General features: G+C 45.6%; 1 protein-coding gene and 1 pseudogene across 1 annotated transcript; one reads left to right on the forward strand and one right to left on the reverse strand.

Moving 5' to 3' along the window:
• Nucleotides 1-294: 294 nt before the first annotated feature.
• On the forward strand, nucleotides 295-7,018 carry LOC139549680 (protein sel-1 homolog 3-like; annotated as a pseudogene).
• trpc2a (transient receptor potential cation channel subfamily C member 2a) lies at nucleotides 5,124-13,056 on the reverse strand. Its single transcript, XM_071360153.1, has 13 exons — nucleotides 12,851-13,056; nucleotides 11,898-12,590; nucleotides 11,376-11,576; nucleotides 11,083-11,247; nucleotides 10,612-10,786; nucleotides 9,798-9,998; nucleotides 9,467-9,629; nucleotides 9,241-9,333; nucleotides 8,961-9,153; nucleotides 8,689-8,816; nucleotides 8,526-8,586; nucleotides 8,300-8,432; nucleotides 5,124-7,325 (listed from the first exon to the last, which is right to left on the reverse strand). Exons 1-13 carry the CDS (start codon nucleotides 12,863-12,865, stop codon nucleotides 7,051-7,053), a joined length of 2,496 nt encoding a protein of 831 aa, XP_071216254.1. The 5' UTR covers nucleotides 12,866-13,056; the 3' UTR covers nucleotides 5,124-7,050.
• Between the last annotated feature and the right edge of the window lie 4,362 nt (nucleotides 13,057-17,418).

Raw genomic sequence — 17,418 nt, forward strand, 5'->3', positions numbered from 1 at the left:
CAAAGTAGCCACCCTTTGCCTAGATTACTGCTTTACACACTCTTGGCATTCGGTTCATACTGCAGAACACAGGTAAGGAGGAACCTGATAAAAGAAAGAGCACTATAGCATATTGAATATGGAAAGGGAAAAGGGGATACCTAGTCAGTTGTACAACTGAATGCCTTCAACTGAAATGTGTCTTCTGCATTTAATCCAACCCCTCTGAATCAGAGAGATGCGGGGGGCTGCCTTATATATTATTATTATTATGGACCGTTGGTGTAGTATCGTAACAGAATACCTGACTTCAGGATGGTAACAATCAGTCAGACACATTCAAATCCATCTTTAATTAAACAAAACCTGTGTTATACCTGTATTCACTCGTCTCCCACAGTCTGAAGTCGTTGTTCCAGACCATATTAGGAGTCTGAAATTGACTGGATGGCTACTGTCCTGTCAGGAGTTTCAGTTGGAGCTTCATGTCAAGTTGACTGGATATTTATTGAGAGCCAGACAGAAACAAGATTCTGGTAATGATGTGTAATATCCACTAGATGGCAGGATGGTGTATAAAATATTTAGTGGCTCACAAAGTTAGTGTCACTCCATCCAAACTGACACTACCTCTGTTTTCCAGAGAACTGTATGGATGCTTATCATGAGCAGACATTAAATATCATTGAGCTGTGACACCACACTGTGAACCCTGGGAGACACCCAGTGCAATTTAAAGACGTTGTGCAGTATGACTGCCAAAGCTACTGGCCTCCAAGCATGGTAAGAGCTGGTTATAATGATAAATTCAACTATTTTTACCTCCGAAGGTGTCACACCAGCTAACACCATTTAATGAGGATGTTGAAATCTCTCTAATGTTATTGTTTATACTGTATACCCAGGTGGCAGAAAGGTTGATCTGCATCAGTGGGAAGGGCTCTGTACTCCTTGTCTCTGTTTTAACTGTGTTAAGAGAGCACTGGATCCACTCGACTAGTTAACAGGATAATGGCCCTTCTGCTGCAAGCTGGCTGTCTGGGGAACAACAGAGCTCTACACCTCTCATCAGTGCTCTACAGGAGTGGTGTAGAAGTGGAGAGGCAGGCCAATAAGGTGGGTGAAGGAGAATGGGTATTCAGGTGTCTGTCTTGATGACTAGAGCCAGGAGTTTATTTATACTTTGGGCCCCCTGTTTATACTTTGCATTTTTCTTTTTCTCCTCATCCTCCAGGCATGGCTACTGTCTCTGCTGTCAGCCCAGAAGGACTGGAGACTGGCCCTGCTGCTCCTCGGGCATCTGCACCAGATGGGTGAGCTGGGTATCCCTACTACTCTGACGTCGCCAAGCGGACATCCTCTGACCAGCATAACCCCTCACCTCAGCAGGTAGGCCTTCGTGGTTGAATCAAGATCATCTCGGCTGTGTGTATTACACAATCCTAAAACAGCTCCTCCTCTGCTCTGTCTGTATCGTAGATGTTTATAGAATCTATTTACTTGAACGAGGATGTGCTGGTGTTCCAAATCAAAGAAAACCATGATATCTTTCACTGGTTAAAACTCTAGGCCCGCAATGGAGCCGCAGATGCAGAGGTTCTATACATCTGTCTTATGGTTTTCAGTATTAAACATCATCTGACGAATTCTTTCTGATAATGGTTGAACTGCTCTTCTATAGCAAGCCGTGGCCCGTATGCTGTTCTGGGGCCAGCAGGGTGTGTCTCCAGACATCCAGACTGCTGTGAGACACTACGAGAGCGGAGCTGTCTGTCTGCGGGGACACAGTGTCCATGTAAAACTAGGCCATAGTCCTCATGCAGGTCCGAGGTGAAACACTCAGTTTGATGACACAGTCAGTCTCTGTAGTCATTCTAAGTTCAATGATAGTAATGTCTTTTGACAATACCATCATTATATTTAAGGGCCAAAGAGTCAAGAAAGACATTCCAAGGGCAGAAGAAGCAGTAGAGCAGGTTGGTCCAAATTATGTTCAGAACGTTATCATTATGCATGGGCTGTAGGACTACAATGACACCTTCACAATTGCTCATCATACCATTCTATCCCACAGGGTTTCACGCCAGCGATCAACGACCTTGGCTGGTGCTATGAGCACTTTGAGAAGGACTACTATTTTTGCAAATTTATAAATAAAATAAATAAAAAACTGAACTATCACATTTACATAAGTATTCAGGCCCTTTACTCAGTACTTTGCTGAATCACTTTTGGCAGCGATTATAGCCTCAAGTCTTCTTTGGGTATGATGCTACAAGCTTGGCACACTTGTATTTGTGGAGTTTCTCCCATTCTTCTTTGCAGATCCTCTCAAGCTCTGTCAGGTTGGATGGGGAGCATCGCTGACCAGCTATTTTCAGGTCTCTCCAGATATGTTCGATCGGGTTCAAGTCCGGGCTGTGGCTCGGCCACTCAAAGACATTCAGAGACTTGTCCCGAAGCCACTCCTGCGTTGTCTTGGCTGTGCGTTTTGGGTCATTGTCCTTTTGGATGGTGAACCTTTGCCCCAGTCTGAGGTCCTGAGTGCTCTGGAGCAGGTTTTCATCAAGGATCTCTCTGTACTTTGCTCCGTTCATATTTCTATAGACAGGTGTCTGCCTTTTCAAATCATGTCCAATCAATTTAATTTACCACAGGTGGGCTCCAATCAAGTTGTAGAAAACATCTCAAGGATTATCAATGGAAACAGGATGCACCTGAGTTCAATTTCTAGTCTCATAGCAAAAGGTCTGAAAACATATGTATATCGGATATTTCTGTACATTTAAAAAAAAATGTTTTCGCTTTGTCACTGTGGGGTGTTGTGTGTAGATTGATGAGGAAAAAAGTTATTTAATCAATTTTAGAATAAGGCTGTAACATAACAAAATGTGGAAAAAGTCAAGGGGTCTGAATCCAAAAGTTGGATTGGTGAAACTTGTTTCCACAGTGATGATATGCAGTATCAATGCATAACTACAACTAAATCAATGAGTGACACACATGTAGTTGAAAACAGTCTGCATCGACTCTGTCATTGGATGCATTTTATCTCCATCCATTCTCTCCAGCCCTGATCAGGATGGGACCTGCTGTATGAAGGACATGAGCAGGGACAGAGAGGGGTGGCAGCAGAGATGTACAAACAGGCAGCACTAAGGAGTGTGATGCCACTACCATCTCAGGAGTGCCGTCACACTCATCTGCCATCCGTTTGTGTGTGTGTGTGTGTGTGTGTGTGTGTGTGTGTGTGTGTGTGTGTGTGTGTGTGTGTGTGTGTGTGTGTGTGTGTGTGTGTGTGTGTGTGTGTGTGTGTGTGTGTGTGTGTGTGTGTGTGTGTGTGTGTGTCAGCATGCTTTTTCTCACAGTGCTGGTACAGTCTACACTTTACCGCAGGTATGTACTTTGGCACTGTACATCATTCACAACGACTGCCATGCATCCAACCTGAGAGAATGATGGTACTATATTACTGTCAACTGGTTAGGCTGTTCTCACTGTACAATTCCTATACTTGTCCATATGTGCAGAGACTCCAACGGCATAGCTGAGTCCTACTTGGCCTGCAGATTTGCGATATTCAGTGCCTATCTGCAGTCTTTCCAAAATACCTACAGTGCCTCTATCAAGTTATGTATGATGTTGGAATATTGAACTTGTAGTATTCAACATAGATGTACAGTATAATATGAACATTGATTTTGGGCTGTCTTCTCTCCCTCAGGTCTCTGGTACTGTGATGGTTGCAGTTGCAGTTCCACCAATCCTCTTCATCATCCCCTGTGTTCTCAGGGAGCGTGGCATCATGTCTTATCATCACTAGGACCAGGAAGTCCATCATTTTATCATGTCTTATCATCACTAGGACCAGGAAGTCCATCAGCCTATCATGTCTTATCATCACTAGGACCAGGAAGTCCATCAGCCTATCATGTCTTATCATCACTAGGACCAGGAAGTCCATCAGCCTATCATGTCTTATCATCACTAGGATCAGGAAATCCATGTGTCACACCCTGATCTGTTTCACCTGTCTTGTGCTTGTCTCCACCCCCCACCAAGTTTCTCCCATTTGTTCCCATTATCCCCTGTGTATTTATACCGGTAGTTTGTGTTTGTCTGTTGCCAGTTTGTCAAGCCTACCAGCGTGTTTTTCTGTACTTGTTTTTGTAGTCTGTTTTCTAGTCCTCCCGGTTCCGACTTTTTTTTGCCTGCCCTGACCCTGAGCCCGCCTGCCGTTCCATTCTGCCTACCCTGACCTCGAGCATGTCTACCATACCATTCTGCCTGCCCTGACCTCGAGCCTGTCTACCATACCATTCTGCCTGCCCTGCCCTCGAGCCCGTCTGCCATACCATTCTGCCTGCCCTGACCCTGAGCTTGTCTACCATACCATTCTGTCTGCCCTGACCCTGAGCCTGAGCCTGTCTACCATACCATTCTGTCTACCCTGACCCTGAGCCTGTCTACCATACAATTCTGCCTGCCCTGACCCTGAGCCTGTCTACCACCACCATTCTGCCTGCCCTGACCCTGAGCCTGTCTAGCATACCATTCTGTCTGCCCTGACCTCGAGCCTGTCTACCATTCTGCCTGCCCTGACCCTGAGCCCACCTGCCATACCATTCTGCCTGCCCTGACCTCGAGCCTGTCTACCGTCCTGTACCCATCTGACTCTGTCCTGGTTTACGAACTTCTGCCTGTCCTCGACCTGCCTCTTGCCTGCCCCTTGTCTATTAATAAATATCAGAGACTTGAACCATCTGCCTCCTGTGTCTGCATTTGGGTCTCGTCCTGTGTCTTTTTTCCATCAACCTATCATGTCTTATCATCCCTAGGACCAGGAAGCCCATCAGCCTATCAAAATTATGAGGAAGATGACTGTATCAGGAGCAACTACCAGGAAGTAATTTGTTTCACAGATTGTATTCTCATTTTACAGAGTTTGTTTTTATAGCTAAAGGTAAATTGTCTTTTGTGTTTGTTTTATCCGGAATGAAGATAGTACAATACCAAAATGTAATGTATAAATTCATTCCTATGTACTGTATGATCATGGTTTACAGAACCTTCTTTTGATTGAGCAGCATCAATAAAGCAAACTGATTTGACAAATTATTGTTTTTTATTGACTGGGGCTCCAGTGTAGAACAGATCATCCAGGGGATGGTGAGTGACTAACACCGTGGTGTCCCTGAACATAGTCATTTCCCAGGCCTATAGAGGACCGTGCTCTTGGCCTCTGGGCTCCAGGGCTCCTGCTAATGAATGGCTGGTCACGCCCCAGGGGTTCACCAGGCCTGGCACAAACAGCAGGTGAACAGCAAGCTGACACCTGTACACAGACACACTGGAGCCTGGAAAGCACACAGTTACCCTTCTAATTGAAACAACATGAAATGACTGAGTCATGAGCTGGAGGGTAACATTGTAGTCTGTTTTACTGTGTGGTAACGTCACAGTCCGATCTCCCCATACACTCAAAAGCAGGCAGTACATTACTCTCTCTGCATTACTCTGTCTATATTACTCTGTCTATATTACTCTGTCTATATTACTCTGTCTATATTACTCTGTCTATATTACTCTGTCTACATTACTCTGTCTACATTACTCTGTCTACATTACTCTGTCTACATTACTCTGTCTACATTACTCTGTCTATATTACTCTGTCTATATTATTCTGTCTACATTACTCTGTCTACATTACTCTGTCTGCATTACTCTGTCTGCATTACTCTGTCTGCATTACTTTGTCTGTATTACTCTCTGCATTACTCTGTCTACATTACTCTGTCTATGTACCACATGTTTTCGGTAACACTTTTCTTGACACCCAGTGTCATAACACGTTATGACCACGGTCATAACCATGTCATATGTCATAACAGCTGACATAACCTGTTACAATATGGTCATAACACTGTCAGCGCACATATATTTAGACCTGTTGTGACATATATTGCGTCATTTTATGGCTGGTTATGACACCTAGACATGCGTGTCAAAACCCATAAAACCTACCACACAAGGCAAAACATTCCATTACACCATAGTCTACTTGTCAACAGTATTTTTATGTTATGTAACATTTTCTGAAATTCACCATATCATATTATCATTGTAATTTCTCACACATTCATGTCAGACATGTTAGATTTCAGGAGCAGGACAAGACCACCTCTTTTTGAATGATGACTGATATAAGGGCCTATCTGGCTTATATGGTTATGATGGTCATAATGCTTCATAACAGTGTCATAAAATTTATTTTCTTAGTCCAAGTAAAGTATGGTCATAAGGCTTCATAACAGTGTGATAGTATTTTCCACACATTATTTTAAAAATAATTTAAAAAGACGACGTAAAGAATTTGTTACAACATCAAAGGATTTAAGAAACAAACTTTCAAACTAAAGGAATCTGAATACAGATGGGTTTTGACACTGTAGGTGTTGTAATCAGCCATAAAATAACGCAATATATCTCACAACAGGTGTAAATATACGGGTAATGACAGTGTTGTGACCATATTATGACAGATTATGACACGTTATGACAGGTTATGACAAGTTATGTCAGCTGTTATGACATATTATGACATAGCGTGTTATGACACTGGGTGTCAAATAAAGTGTTACCATGTTTTTTCATACAAGAGTTCTCTATATAGAGATGTTATGGTACAGTAAATGTAAATACTACATTTTAAACTGATCATCCGGTTATCCATGCAATTATTTGATTATTTTTTCTACTCATAAACATGCTTTTGCTAATTGCTACATTTTTATGACACGCATAATCAGACCAAAAAATATGTAGGAGTGGGGTCCTTTGTAGGAGTAGGTTTCTTACATAATGGTAGGCAGTTTACATAATAAGCAAGCATAGCTGTTTTGAATATTTACAGAAGGCTATATAGCAGGGATTACATCATTATATGATGTTAGTGTTTTCCTCCACTGTTCCCTGTGTGCAGGTACTCTCTGTTTCTCTCTCCAGGAACTCCTGCCCCCTACGAGACTCAGGGCTGATGTCTGGGGAGCTCTCACTGTTGTTTGTGGGATCATTTCTGTTTTCCCTCCTCTTTCTTCCCCTCCTCCACCACCCCTACGAGGTGCAGATTGACTCGTAACAGGTCTGGGCAATTCCCCATTGCCTCATTTTTATCAAAGTTCTTAAAGTTGTTCTTTGCTCCTTTTATGTACTTGCCCAGGAAGTCGCCTCCATCGCCCTTTGAGCCGAAGGACTTGTTGTTCTGCAGGTTCTGATGGAACTTCTTCATATCAGAGTGAAGTCTCCCCACCCCCTTGTTCAGCTCTGTGATCCTGTTCCCCACATCTGTTTAAAAACAAAAAACCCCATGAGAGATAGAAAACACAAAGAACAATATGTAGCAGTCACTGTTCTCGACTTTAGGTCAAGGTAACGTAAACTCACCCCATTCCGTACAAATGTGCGCAACCGCAACATTCAAACGAGGCTACAAAGAAAACTAATGGGACTGTAGCGACTGTGTTGACTTCAAAATCAGCGGTGTGAACTACGTTTCTATTCAAGCGTTGATTGACATGGTGATGGCTCTATAGTATTGGAGAAAAGTAGAAAAAACGGACCCCTCCGTTACATCTTGACGTGTCATGTCGTAATGTACAGCACGCATAAAGCAACTATTTCTGTCTTACAATCTCTCTCCACCAGGTGTAGCACTTCGCTCATCTTTTAAAAACAAGAAATGGACAGTGACAGGGGTAAGGGGGGATACCTAGTCATTTCTTTCGTCATCATTGCATGCGATCATCATTCTCAAAGCCCCTGTTTACTTCTAAGATCACTTTAGCACCGCCCTAAAAACCCGATTCAAATTCGACACAAACCTTCAAATAGGTATGTAATGACACATTATATAAACTCTTTATAGTGTTTTATTTACATTTTAGAAGCGATAAGGTGATAAGTTGGACAGATCGAGTGAAAAAAGCAATTTTCCCACACGACATCTGTCCTTCTCACTACCACGCATTAGTTTCGCTTCCCCACCCGCCATTTTTAAAAAGACCCGACGGGGCTCATTGCCTGCTTGAATTATGCAGAAACGGGCAGTGTTTAGGTCATGTAATTGATTCTGTTGGAAAGGGGAGAAATTGTGCTTTACAATGGTATTGACATTACAGTTGATCTGGAAGTATTACGTTTTTGGGGCGCTAAAATAAGGGCAATTGTACGGACCAAGGCGATGTACGAGTTTATGTGAGTTTACGTTACCTGTATAGGGCTAACACATGCTTTACTGTGGGCACATTTAGTCCCTCTACCTTTACGTGTCGTCTCTCCAAACTCCCTGCGGGCTGCTTCTATGTAGCGCTGTACCAGCGCCTTGACCACCTGCAGGCGATATGACACTCGGTCCATCCCTGCCTCTCCACTGTTGTTCATTGTACTGTTGGACTGGAAGTGTAAAGGAAAAAACGTATGAGTCTGAAGTGATTATGCTTCTGTGTAGTAAGGTTGGTAAAAAATATATATGTATCTATAACCCACCACAGAGGCAATAGGAGGATAGTCTGGAATTTTCTTTCGGTTGCAACAACAGAAAAAGCTCCTATGACAAAGAAAAAAAAACACTTGCCAAACAGTTTGATGACAATTTCCACTGTTTAAAGCTTGTTACAGAGACCGGTGTTGCAGTCAGTGGCCAGCCTACCTCAGTAAGTAGAACAAGGCCTTTGGAGTGGGGACGAGGTTGAAGGGTACCGGTATAGTGGAGCCCTCTCTGAAGTATCTCAAGTAGAGCTTTGAACGAGCAAACTTCCATTCAACATCAGCATCATCCTGACAGGGACCAAAAGGATGGCAGTCAAAGAAGACATTGTTAAAACATGTTTTTGTTTTTTTAATAAGTTTCCCTCACATGTATCATGCACATGTTAACATGTTTGATATATTGATTTGCGATGCCAGATTATAATTTTATACCTCTATCTTCTGGAATGAATTAGTGATCATGGCGATAAGCAAATTGAGCAGGATAATGACAATGACGAGAGTGAAGACCCCATACAGGACCCTGCCCACAAACTGAGCCAGAACAAAATCTGGCATGTCCACATAGCCTTGATTAGATGCACCAAACATGGTCCAGAAGAGAAAGTTGAAGGTTTCATTGAAGCTGAAACCAAAGGAAAAGTGCAATAGGAATGAATGCATAGAGCTCTGTAGGTTTGGAAGATTTTGGTAAAGGTTAGAACTGTCATACCGTCCAAGATGTGGAGAAGTTGCGTAGGGCACATAGATATTATTCAGTCCACAGAGAAAAGCTGTTCCAATGATCATCAAGAGAAACATGAACCTAAAGGAGAAGAGGGAAGATTTGTGTTGTAGTTATTTGAACTATAAAACATTAAGTTCAATTTTATATTTGCGCATTACTTTCTGGAGTGTCATTTCGAAATACAAAGTGTCCTGACGTGTCCTTGTCTTACCTCATCATGTCATCTATCATTATACCAATGGAGATCTGCAGAGTACCCAGAGACTCATGGGCAGGCAGGATGTGGGCCAGTCGGGTGAAGCTGAGCATGCTGGTCACAGCGAACAGAATCTCTGAGATCAGCTGAGGGTCCTCCTGCCACCATTCATCCCGCACTGCAATAAGCCAGGAAATAGCCATACATGAAGATTCTTAAAGATCAGTAATATTAAACCCAATAGTGTACTTTAGGTGATCATATACAGTAACAGGATATTGAGTTGTATGATCCGGAATTAAATATAATATACAGTACCGATGTATTGTTGGTATGTACAGCTCACCTGTTTGGGTGAAGTAGGCACACTTCTCAACCAGGTTTTGGTCTTGGCAAACAAAGTGACCAATTGCCATGATGAGGACTCTCAGACCGAAGGAGGCCAAGTACATGCTGAGTACTATCATGTCCAGAATGTTGGACCAGTCCACGATGTAACCCCTCAGACCCTCCGCCCACACATTCTTACACTCACTCCAGAAGAAACCTAGAGGGGCAGGATCATGTCGTTCCCATATTTTCATATTATGCTAATAGCATTTATAGTTAAACTTTCATCTCTAACATGCTACATACACTGAGTATACCAAACGTTAGGGACACCTTCCTTATATTGAGTTTCCCACAGAACAGCCTCAATTTGTCGGGGCTTAGACTCTACAATGTGTCAAAAGCATTCCACAGGGATGATGGCCCATGTTGACACCAATACTTCCCACAGAGTGAAAAACCCAGCAGCATTGCAGTTCTTTACATAAACCGGTGCACCTGGCCCCTACTACCATACCTTGTTCAAAGGCACTTACATTTTTAGTCTTGCCCATTCACCCTCTGAATGACACACATACACAATCTATGTCTCAATTGTCTCAAGGCTTTAAAAATCCTACTTTAACCTGTCTCCTTCCCTTCATCTACACTGATTGAAGTGGACCTGGATTCACCTGGTCAGTCTATTTCATGGAAATAGCAGGTGTTCTTAATGTTTTGTATACTCAGTGTATAAAGGAGCCTATACTTTACAAAGAATTTGTAAAGAGTTTGTGGTATGAGAGATTGATGAATTGATAGTAAAGAATTACAACATAACATAGACCTACCGACCACCCAGATCATATGGAGGGAGTTGTAGAGGATGTTTTGCTGCCGGGATGCGAACTCATCGCGGTACAGCTCCATGAAAATAGACTCAGCTAGAAGGGTGATGATGAACCACAGGTAGGAGGCAGAGTGCAGCAGGAATTTGATCACAGGTATCTTCAAAGTCTTTCCAATCTGAAATAGAAGCACAATCCTTACAGCACATCTGAAAAACAACAGTCAGGCAATGTATTTTACGCTAGGGCTTCAATCAATATCGGATTCAATCAATATCGGGGGAAGTATCGTGGAAGATCCGCGTTAAAACGTGAAGACAATTTCAGATTGAGTCGACATATGCAGTGTTTACCGTGAATGCAGTCTCCGCAAACACGGGAACATTGCCTTTAAATTTAAATTGAGCTATAAACTCAGAACTTCCGCAAAACTTCTGCGATATGGATTGAATCCAGCCCCTACTCTTAGCTCACCTTGGACTTGGGAGCGACCCAGTAGATCATACAGAGGAGAGGCATGGTGAAGAAGATCCCAAGAGACACTGTGAGTTTCCAGACCGTCTTGCTGCCCCGCCACCCTGGGATGTTTCCACACCAAATGGACGACAGCACTTGCTGGCAGATGGGATGACTCACAAACTAGAAGAGGAGAAAAAAATGTGAAAGTAACACATGCTCACATGTTATAAACGTTTCTTCTTTTATTAGTTTGAAGACAATTTAGTTTGAGTATAATACAGGGGGTATGGGGTAGGTAAAGTAGTTACCAGTTTTTGATTGTAATTGACTGCAAGGCGTATGCGTGACAGGGTTGGAATCCCCTCCTCGAAGGTCTGCTCGTCCAGTTCATCTTCATTATCGTCATCACAGATGTTCAGGATTGTTGTGACCTCACTCTGGTTGCGACACATGGCCAGCATCTCCACTGCGAACTCCTGACACAGCTCTTCCAGGCTCAGGTACTGGGGCTGAGGAACACAAACAGAGACACACAGAGACTGAAACAACTAGATACACCAGCAGACCTTTAGATATGTGAGCCTTCGTTCTTCCTTTTCTTGACTTCATGTGAGCTAACATTCAAATTTGATTTACTTTACCTTGATGTTAAAATGTTATCATCAAATTGGCTCATTCATCCCCCCTCCTCTCACCTGTAACTATTCCCCAGGTTGTTGCTGTAAATGAGAATAAGTTCTCAGTCAACTTACCTGGTAAAATAAGGGTAAAAAACTCTAAATAATATAGTACTACATTGTCATTTACCCACAACATCAATTAACTGATACCTTAAATTCAGGCTCTTTCTTGGAGAGCTTGCGTAGTTCCCGACTGAGTCTGAAGGCACTGAGCATGGCATCCTCTGTGGTGATGGAGAGGTATGCCCGGCTGGCCATGCCCCGGTAGGTGTTGATACGAGACAGAGAGAACTTCAGCAGGTCATACTGACGGCCGTTCCTGCACTCCAGACAGGTACAGGAGATAGAGTGAGGCAGAGGGATGGCATGACCTTTCTTAGTCAACATGGTGACAATGTCATACAGGTCCTTCTGACAGGCCAGGGTGAGCGGGGTCACTCCGGGGGCAAACTGGGAGTCGTCAATGGAGTGGTCAAATATGGCCATGGAGAAGGAGCGCACATCCATCTTGTTACCCTTTTCCTGGTCCAGGCGGTCCAGGAGCCTCTTGACCACCCGGGGCTGGTTGGTGTCCACCGCCACCAGCAGCGCCTCGTAGATCTGCCTGAAGTCAAACTTGACGCCCAGCATCAGAGTGGAGAAAATGTCCTCATTGCCCATGCGGATGGACAGGTTCAGGGCTTCTCTCCACAGACGGTCCTCAGACTCATCCAGCTGGCGGATGATGCCGTCCCCTGTGGACAGCAGGCTGCCCACCAGAATTGAGTTGTCTTCCTGAATGGCTGTTATCAGCTCCGGGGGGAAAGTAAGCTTTTTGTTCACAATCGCCTGCCATTGATCTGGCTGAGAGAGGATTTACCATGACATGTTTTAATGTACAGTAATTGAATACAATTATCCAGAATGCTGTGTTATGAACCACAATTTTACTCAGTAATACTTTCGGCATTTATATTTTAAAGTAACTATAGTAGTTGTTGTTTTTATCTCATAGTAGGCTATATAAATATCAGAGTAATCAGTTATTCAAACATTCAAAGTGTTAACCCAAAAGTTGTGTTTACATAAACGGTACAGCAATATTAGAGCATAGGAAGTCTTACCGTAATATTCTCCATGTTGGTTAGCAGGGCAAACTACAAATGAAATCCTCCTTGTAGAGAACCTTCATCTGTAATGCATAATGTAAGTCCATATAAGACGTATAATGGTTGCTAAGTCGTACTTGAGGAAAACAGACTGAGACCTAAACGCTCCAGACTGTCAGTGCAGAGATCTGTTGCCTCTGTGTTGCCTGCTTCTGCTCTTACCTCTGTTACTGCGTAGATCAGCACTGGGGATTTACACCAGAGCACGTTAACGCAACAGAACAACCAATAACAGACGCCTCCCAAGAGGAGTACACCAATTATCACAGAGCACCTCATCGAGGTTTTAGGAGTTGTACGGTGTCTCATTTCTCTTCAACGTTTCTATGTCATTTTAATTCTGATCTCAGACCTGGAAATGGGTATCTGTGGTGTATCAACAATGTAGGCACTTTAAGATCCCACAAAGGGCCTATGGCCTTGTCGCTTATAGACTAATGTATGATTAGGTTATCGACTGATGTTCTGTAACGGTCCTGACCTGTTTTATGTTGTTTTTGTATGTGTTTAGGTCAGGGCATGTGTTTTGGGTGGGCAGTCTATGTTATCTGTTTCTATGTTGGTTGTGGTTGCCTGGTATGGCTCTTAATTAGAGGCAGGTGTTTTGCGTTCTCCTCTAATTAAGAGTCATATTTAGGTAGGGTGTTCTCACTGTTTGTTTGTGGGTGATTGTCTCCTGTTTCGTCCATGTCTGTACCATACGGGACTGTTTGGCTGTTCGTTCGTTTTGATGTAGTCTGTTCCTGTCCGTGAGTTCTACGTTTAGTTATGTAAGTTCAAGTTCAGGTTTTCGTCTACGTCGTTTTCTTGTTTTGTAATTTTGTAAGTGTTTTGTTTTCGTGTTGCCGTCGTATTCAAATAAAGAGATGGCTTATTTCCCTACTGCTGCGTATGGGTCCACTGATCCTTCTCTCCTCTCCTCATCTGAGGAGGAGGAGGACAACAGCCCTTACAGAATCACCCACCAAACTAGGACCAAGCGGCAAGGGAAAGCTCAACTGAGCAACAAGGACTCCTGGACTTGGGAGGAGATCCTGGACGGTAGAGGACCCTGGGCTCAGCCAGGGGAATATCGCCGTCCCAAGGCGGAGTTGGAAGCAGCGAAGGCTGAGAGGCGCTGGTATGAGGAGGCAGCGCGGCGACGCGGTTGGGAGCCCGTGAGTCAGACCCAAAAATTTATTGGGGGGGGGGGGGGCACACGAGGAGTGTGGCAAAGCCGGGTAGGATACCTGAGCCAACTCCCCGTGCTTACCGTGGAGGTAGAAGGCGTCGTACTGGTAAGACACCGTGTTATGCGGTAAAGCGCACGGTGTCCCCAGTACGCGTGCTTAGCCCAGTGCGGGCTATTCCACCTTGCCGCACTGGGAGGGCTAAGTTGGGCATCGAGCTGGATGTCATGAAGCCGGCCCAACGCATCTGGCCACCAGTGCGTCTCCTCGGGCCGGCATACATGGCACCAGCCTTACGAATGGTGTCCCCGGTTTGCCAGTATAGCCCAGTGCGGGCTATTCCACCTCGCCGCACTGGCAGGGCTACGGGCACCATTCAACCTGGTAAGGTTGGGCAGGCTCGGTGCTCAAGAGCACGTGTCCTCCTTCACGGTCCGGTATACCCGGTGCCACCTCCATGTACCAGTCCTCCGGTGGCAGCCCCCCGTACCAGGCTGTCTCTCCGGGTTCTCTCTCCTGCTGTTTCCTCCTCTCCAGCGCAGCCAGTGCCTAGACCACGCACCAGGCTGTCTCTCCTTCTCCTCCCTACAGAGCCGTCCTGCCATGACCAGCCAGAGCTGTCCTGCCATGACCAGCCAGAGCCGTCCTGCCATGACCAGCCAGAGCCGTCCTGCCATGACCTGCCAGAGCCGTCCTGCCATGACCTGCCAGAGCCGTCCTGCTATGACCTGCCAGAGCCGTCCTGCTATGACCTGCCAGAGCCGTCCTGCTATGACCTGCCAGAGCCGTCCAGCCGGGACCTGCCAGAGCCGTCCAGCCGGGACCTGCCAGAGCCGTCCAGCCGGGACCTGCCAGAGCCGTCCAGCCGGGACCTGCCAGAGCCGTCCAGCCGGGACCTGCCAGAGCCGTCCAGCCGGGACCTGCCAGAGTCCCTCAGCCGGGACCTGCCAGAGTCCCTCAGCCGGGACCTGCCAGAGTCCCTCAGCCGGGACCTGCCAGAGTCCCTCAGCCGGGACCTGCCAGAGTCCCTCAGCCGGGACCTGCCAGAGTCCCTCAGCCGGGACCTGCCAAAGTCCCTCAGCCGGGACCTGCCAGAGTCCCTCAGCCGGGACCTGCCAGAGTCCCTCAGCCGGGATCTGCCAGAGTCCCTCAGCCGGGATCTGCCAGAGTCCCTCAGCCGGGATCTGCCAGAGTCCCTCAGCCGGGACCTGCCCCTTGTCCCGGTGCTGCCCCTTGTCCCGGTGCTGCCCCTTATCCCGGTGCTGCCCCTTATCCCGGTGCTGCCCCTTATCCCGGTGCTGCCCCTTATCCCGGTGCTGCCCCTTGTCCCGGTGCTGCCCCTTGTCCCGGTGCTGCCCCTTGTCCCGGTGCTGCCCCTTGTCCCGGTGCTGCCCCTTGTCCCGGTGCTGCCCCTTGTCCCGGTGCTGCCCCTTGTCCCGGTGCTGCCCCTTGTCCCGGTGCTGCCCCTTGTCCCGGTGCTGCCCCTTGTCCCGGTGCTGCCCCTTGTCCCGGTGCTGCCCCTTGTCCCGGTGCTGCCCCTTGTCCCGGTGCTGCCCCTTGTCCCGGTGCTGCCCCTTGTCCCGGTGCTGCCCCTTGTCCCGGTGCTGCCCCTTGTCCCGGTGCTGCCCCTTGTCCCGGTGCTGCCCCTTCTCCCGGTGCTGGCCGTTCATTTAGGGGATGTTAGTTTTAGGGTGGTCATTGGAAGGGGAAGACAGAAGCGGGGAGTGACTATGGTGGTGTGGGGACAGCGTCCAGAGCCGGAGCCACCACCGTGGTCAACTGCCCACCCAGACCCTCCCCTGGACTTTGTGCTGGTGCGCCCGGCGTTCGCACCTTGAGGGGGGGGTTCTGTAACGGTCCTGACCTGTTTTATGTTGTTTTTGTATGTGTTTAGGTCAGGGCATGTGTTTTGGGTGGGCAGTCTATGTTATCTGTTTCTATGTTGGTTGTGGTTGCCTGGTATGGCTCTTAATTAGAGGCAGGTGTTTTGCGTTCTCCTCTAATTAAGAGTCATATTTAGGTAGGGTGTTCTCACTGTTTGTTTGTGGGTGATTGTCTCCTGTTTCGTCCATGTCTGTACCATACGGGACTGTTTGGCTGTTCGTTCGTTTTGATGTAGTCTGTTCCTGTCCGTGAGTTCTACGTTTAGTTATGTAAGTTCAAGTTCAGGTTTTCGTCTACGTCGTTTTCTTGTTTTGTAATTTTGTAAGTGTTTTGTTTTCGTGTTGCCGTCGTATTCAAATAAAGAGATGGCTTATTTCCCTACTGCTGCGTATTGGTCCACTGATCCTTCTCTCCTCATCATCATCATCTGAGGAGGAGGAGGACAACAGCCCTTACATGTTCACGTGGATTTTATGGTTTTTATCAAAAAGAACATCCAAACATACTTTTAAACCATCTTTAGCTTATGTTGCAGATAACTGAAAAATATACCAAAATACATTCATACACCAAAACAAGGTTACTCTAAAGTAACAAAGTCCAGGTGACCATCTCCAATAATAGGCTATGTGCAGAGTGTACATTGATACAAAATAATTTAAATTAAAAAGTATAAAGATATCATTTGCATAAACATGAACATTTCTGATAGACAATGAAAACAGCAGGAACCAATTAATGAGAGGCGCGAAACCTGTGCATAAAAGCCATGCACCTGACCGGCGTGCTCACACAGATAATGCGGAGCAAAGTCACAGATATGGTGAGTGGAGACAGGTTTGCGTTTTCCCAAAAGAAATACAAACATTTCTATATAACTGGGAACCAGACTGGCGTTTGTTTGTTTATATGACTAATAATGTACAAATCATGTTTGAAGTGACTATTGGTAGAATAGTTAAGTCAGATAGCAAAATGTTCGTAACAAACAACTAGGCTAGACCGTTTGTGATAATCAATTTTTATGGAGGGAAATGTCTGACACAGAGGCGTCATACAGCCATTATTTTAGAGGGGGCACAAAGTATGTGAGGAGGGAGTGAGAGTGTTGTGGAGGAGGGTTCAGGAATTCAGAGAATTTAATTCTATGTTTTCGTTCTGTGTAAAGTGAACGTCCCACCCACCCCTCCCTTTGCCCTCAGAACAGCCTCAATTCGTCGGGGCATCGACTCTACAAGGTAAACGGGAAACTGTTGAGTGTGAAAAACCCAGCAACATTGCAGTCCTTTGACACAAACTGCCTAGCACCTACTACCATACCTCGTTCAAAGGCACTTACATTTTTTGTGTTGCCCATTCACCCTCTGAATGGCACACATACACAATCCATGTCTCAAGGCTTAAATATCCTTCTTTAACCTGTCTCCTCCCCTTCATCTACACTGATTGAAGTGGATTTAACAAGTAACA

This window comes from Salvelinus alpinus, chromosome 22, assembly GCF_045679555.1.
Source record: "Salvelinus alpinus chromosome 22, SLU_Salpinus.1, whole genome shotgun sequence".
Lineage (NCBI taxonomy): Eukaryota > Metazoa > Chordata > Actinopteri > Salmoniformes > Salmonidae > Salvelinus > Salvelinus alpinus.

What these genes read in the sequence shown, in the direction of transcription:
- trpc2a (XM_071360153.1), bottom strand. An exon ending in TCAATTACAATCAAAAACTG is followed by an intron (nt 11,248 to 11,375) that starts GTAACTACTTTA and finishes CTCCTCTTCTAG; the next exon opens with TTTGTGAGTCATCCCATCTG. An exon ending in ATGATAGATGACATGATGAG is followed by an intron (nt 9,334 to 9,466) that starts GTAAGACAAGGA and finishes CTTCTCCTTTAG; the next exon opens with GTTCATGTTTCTCTTGATGA.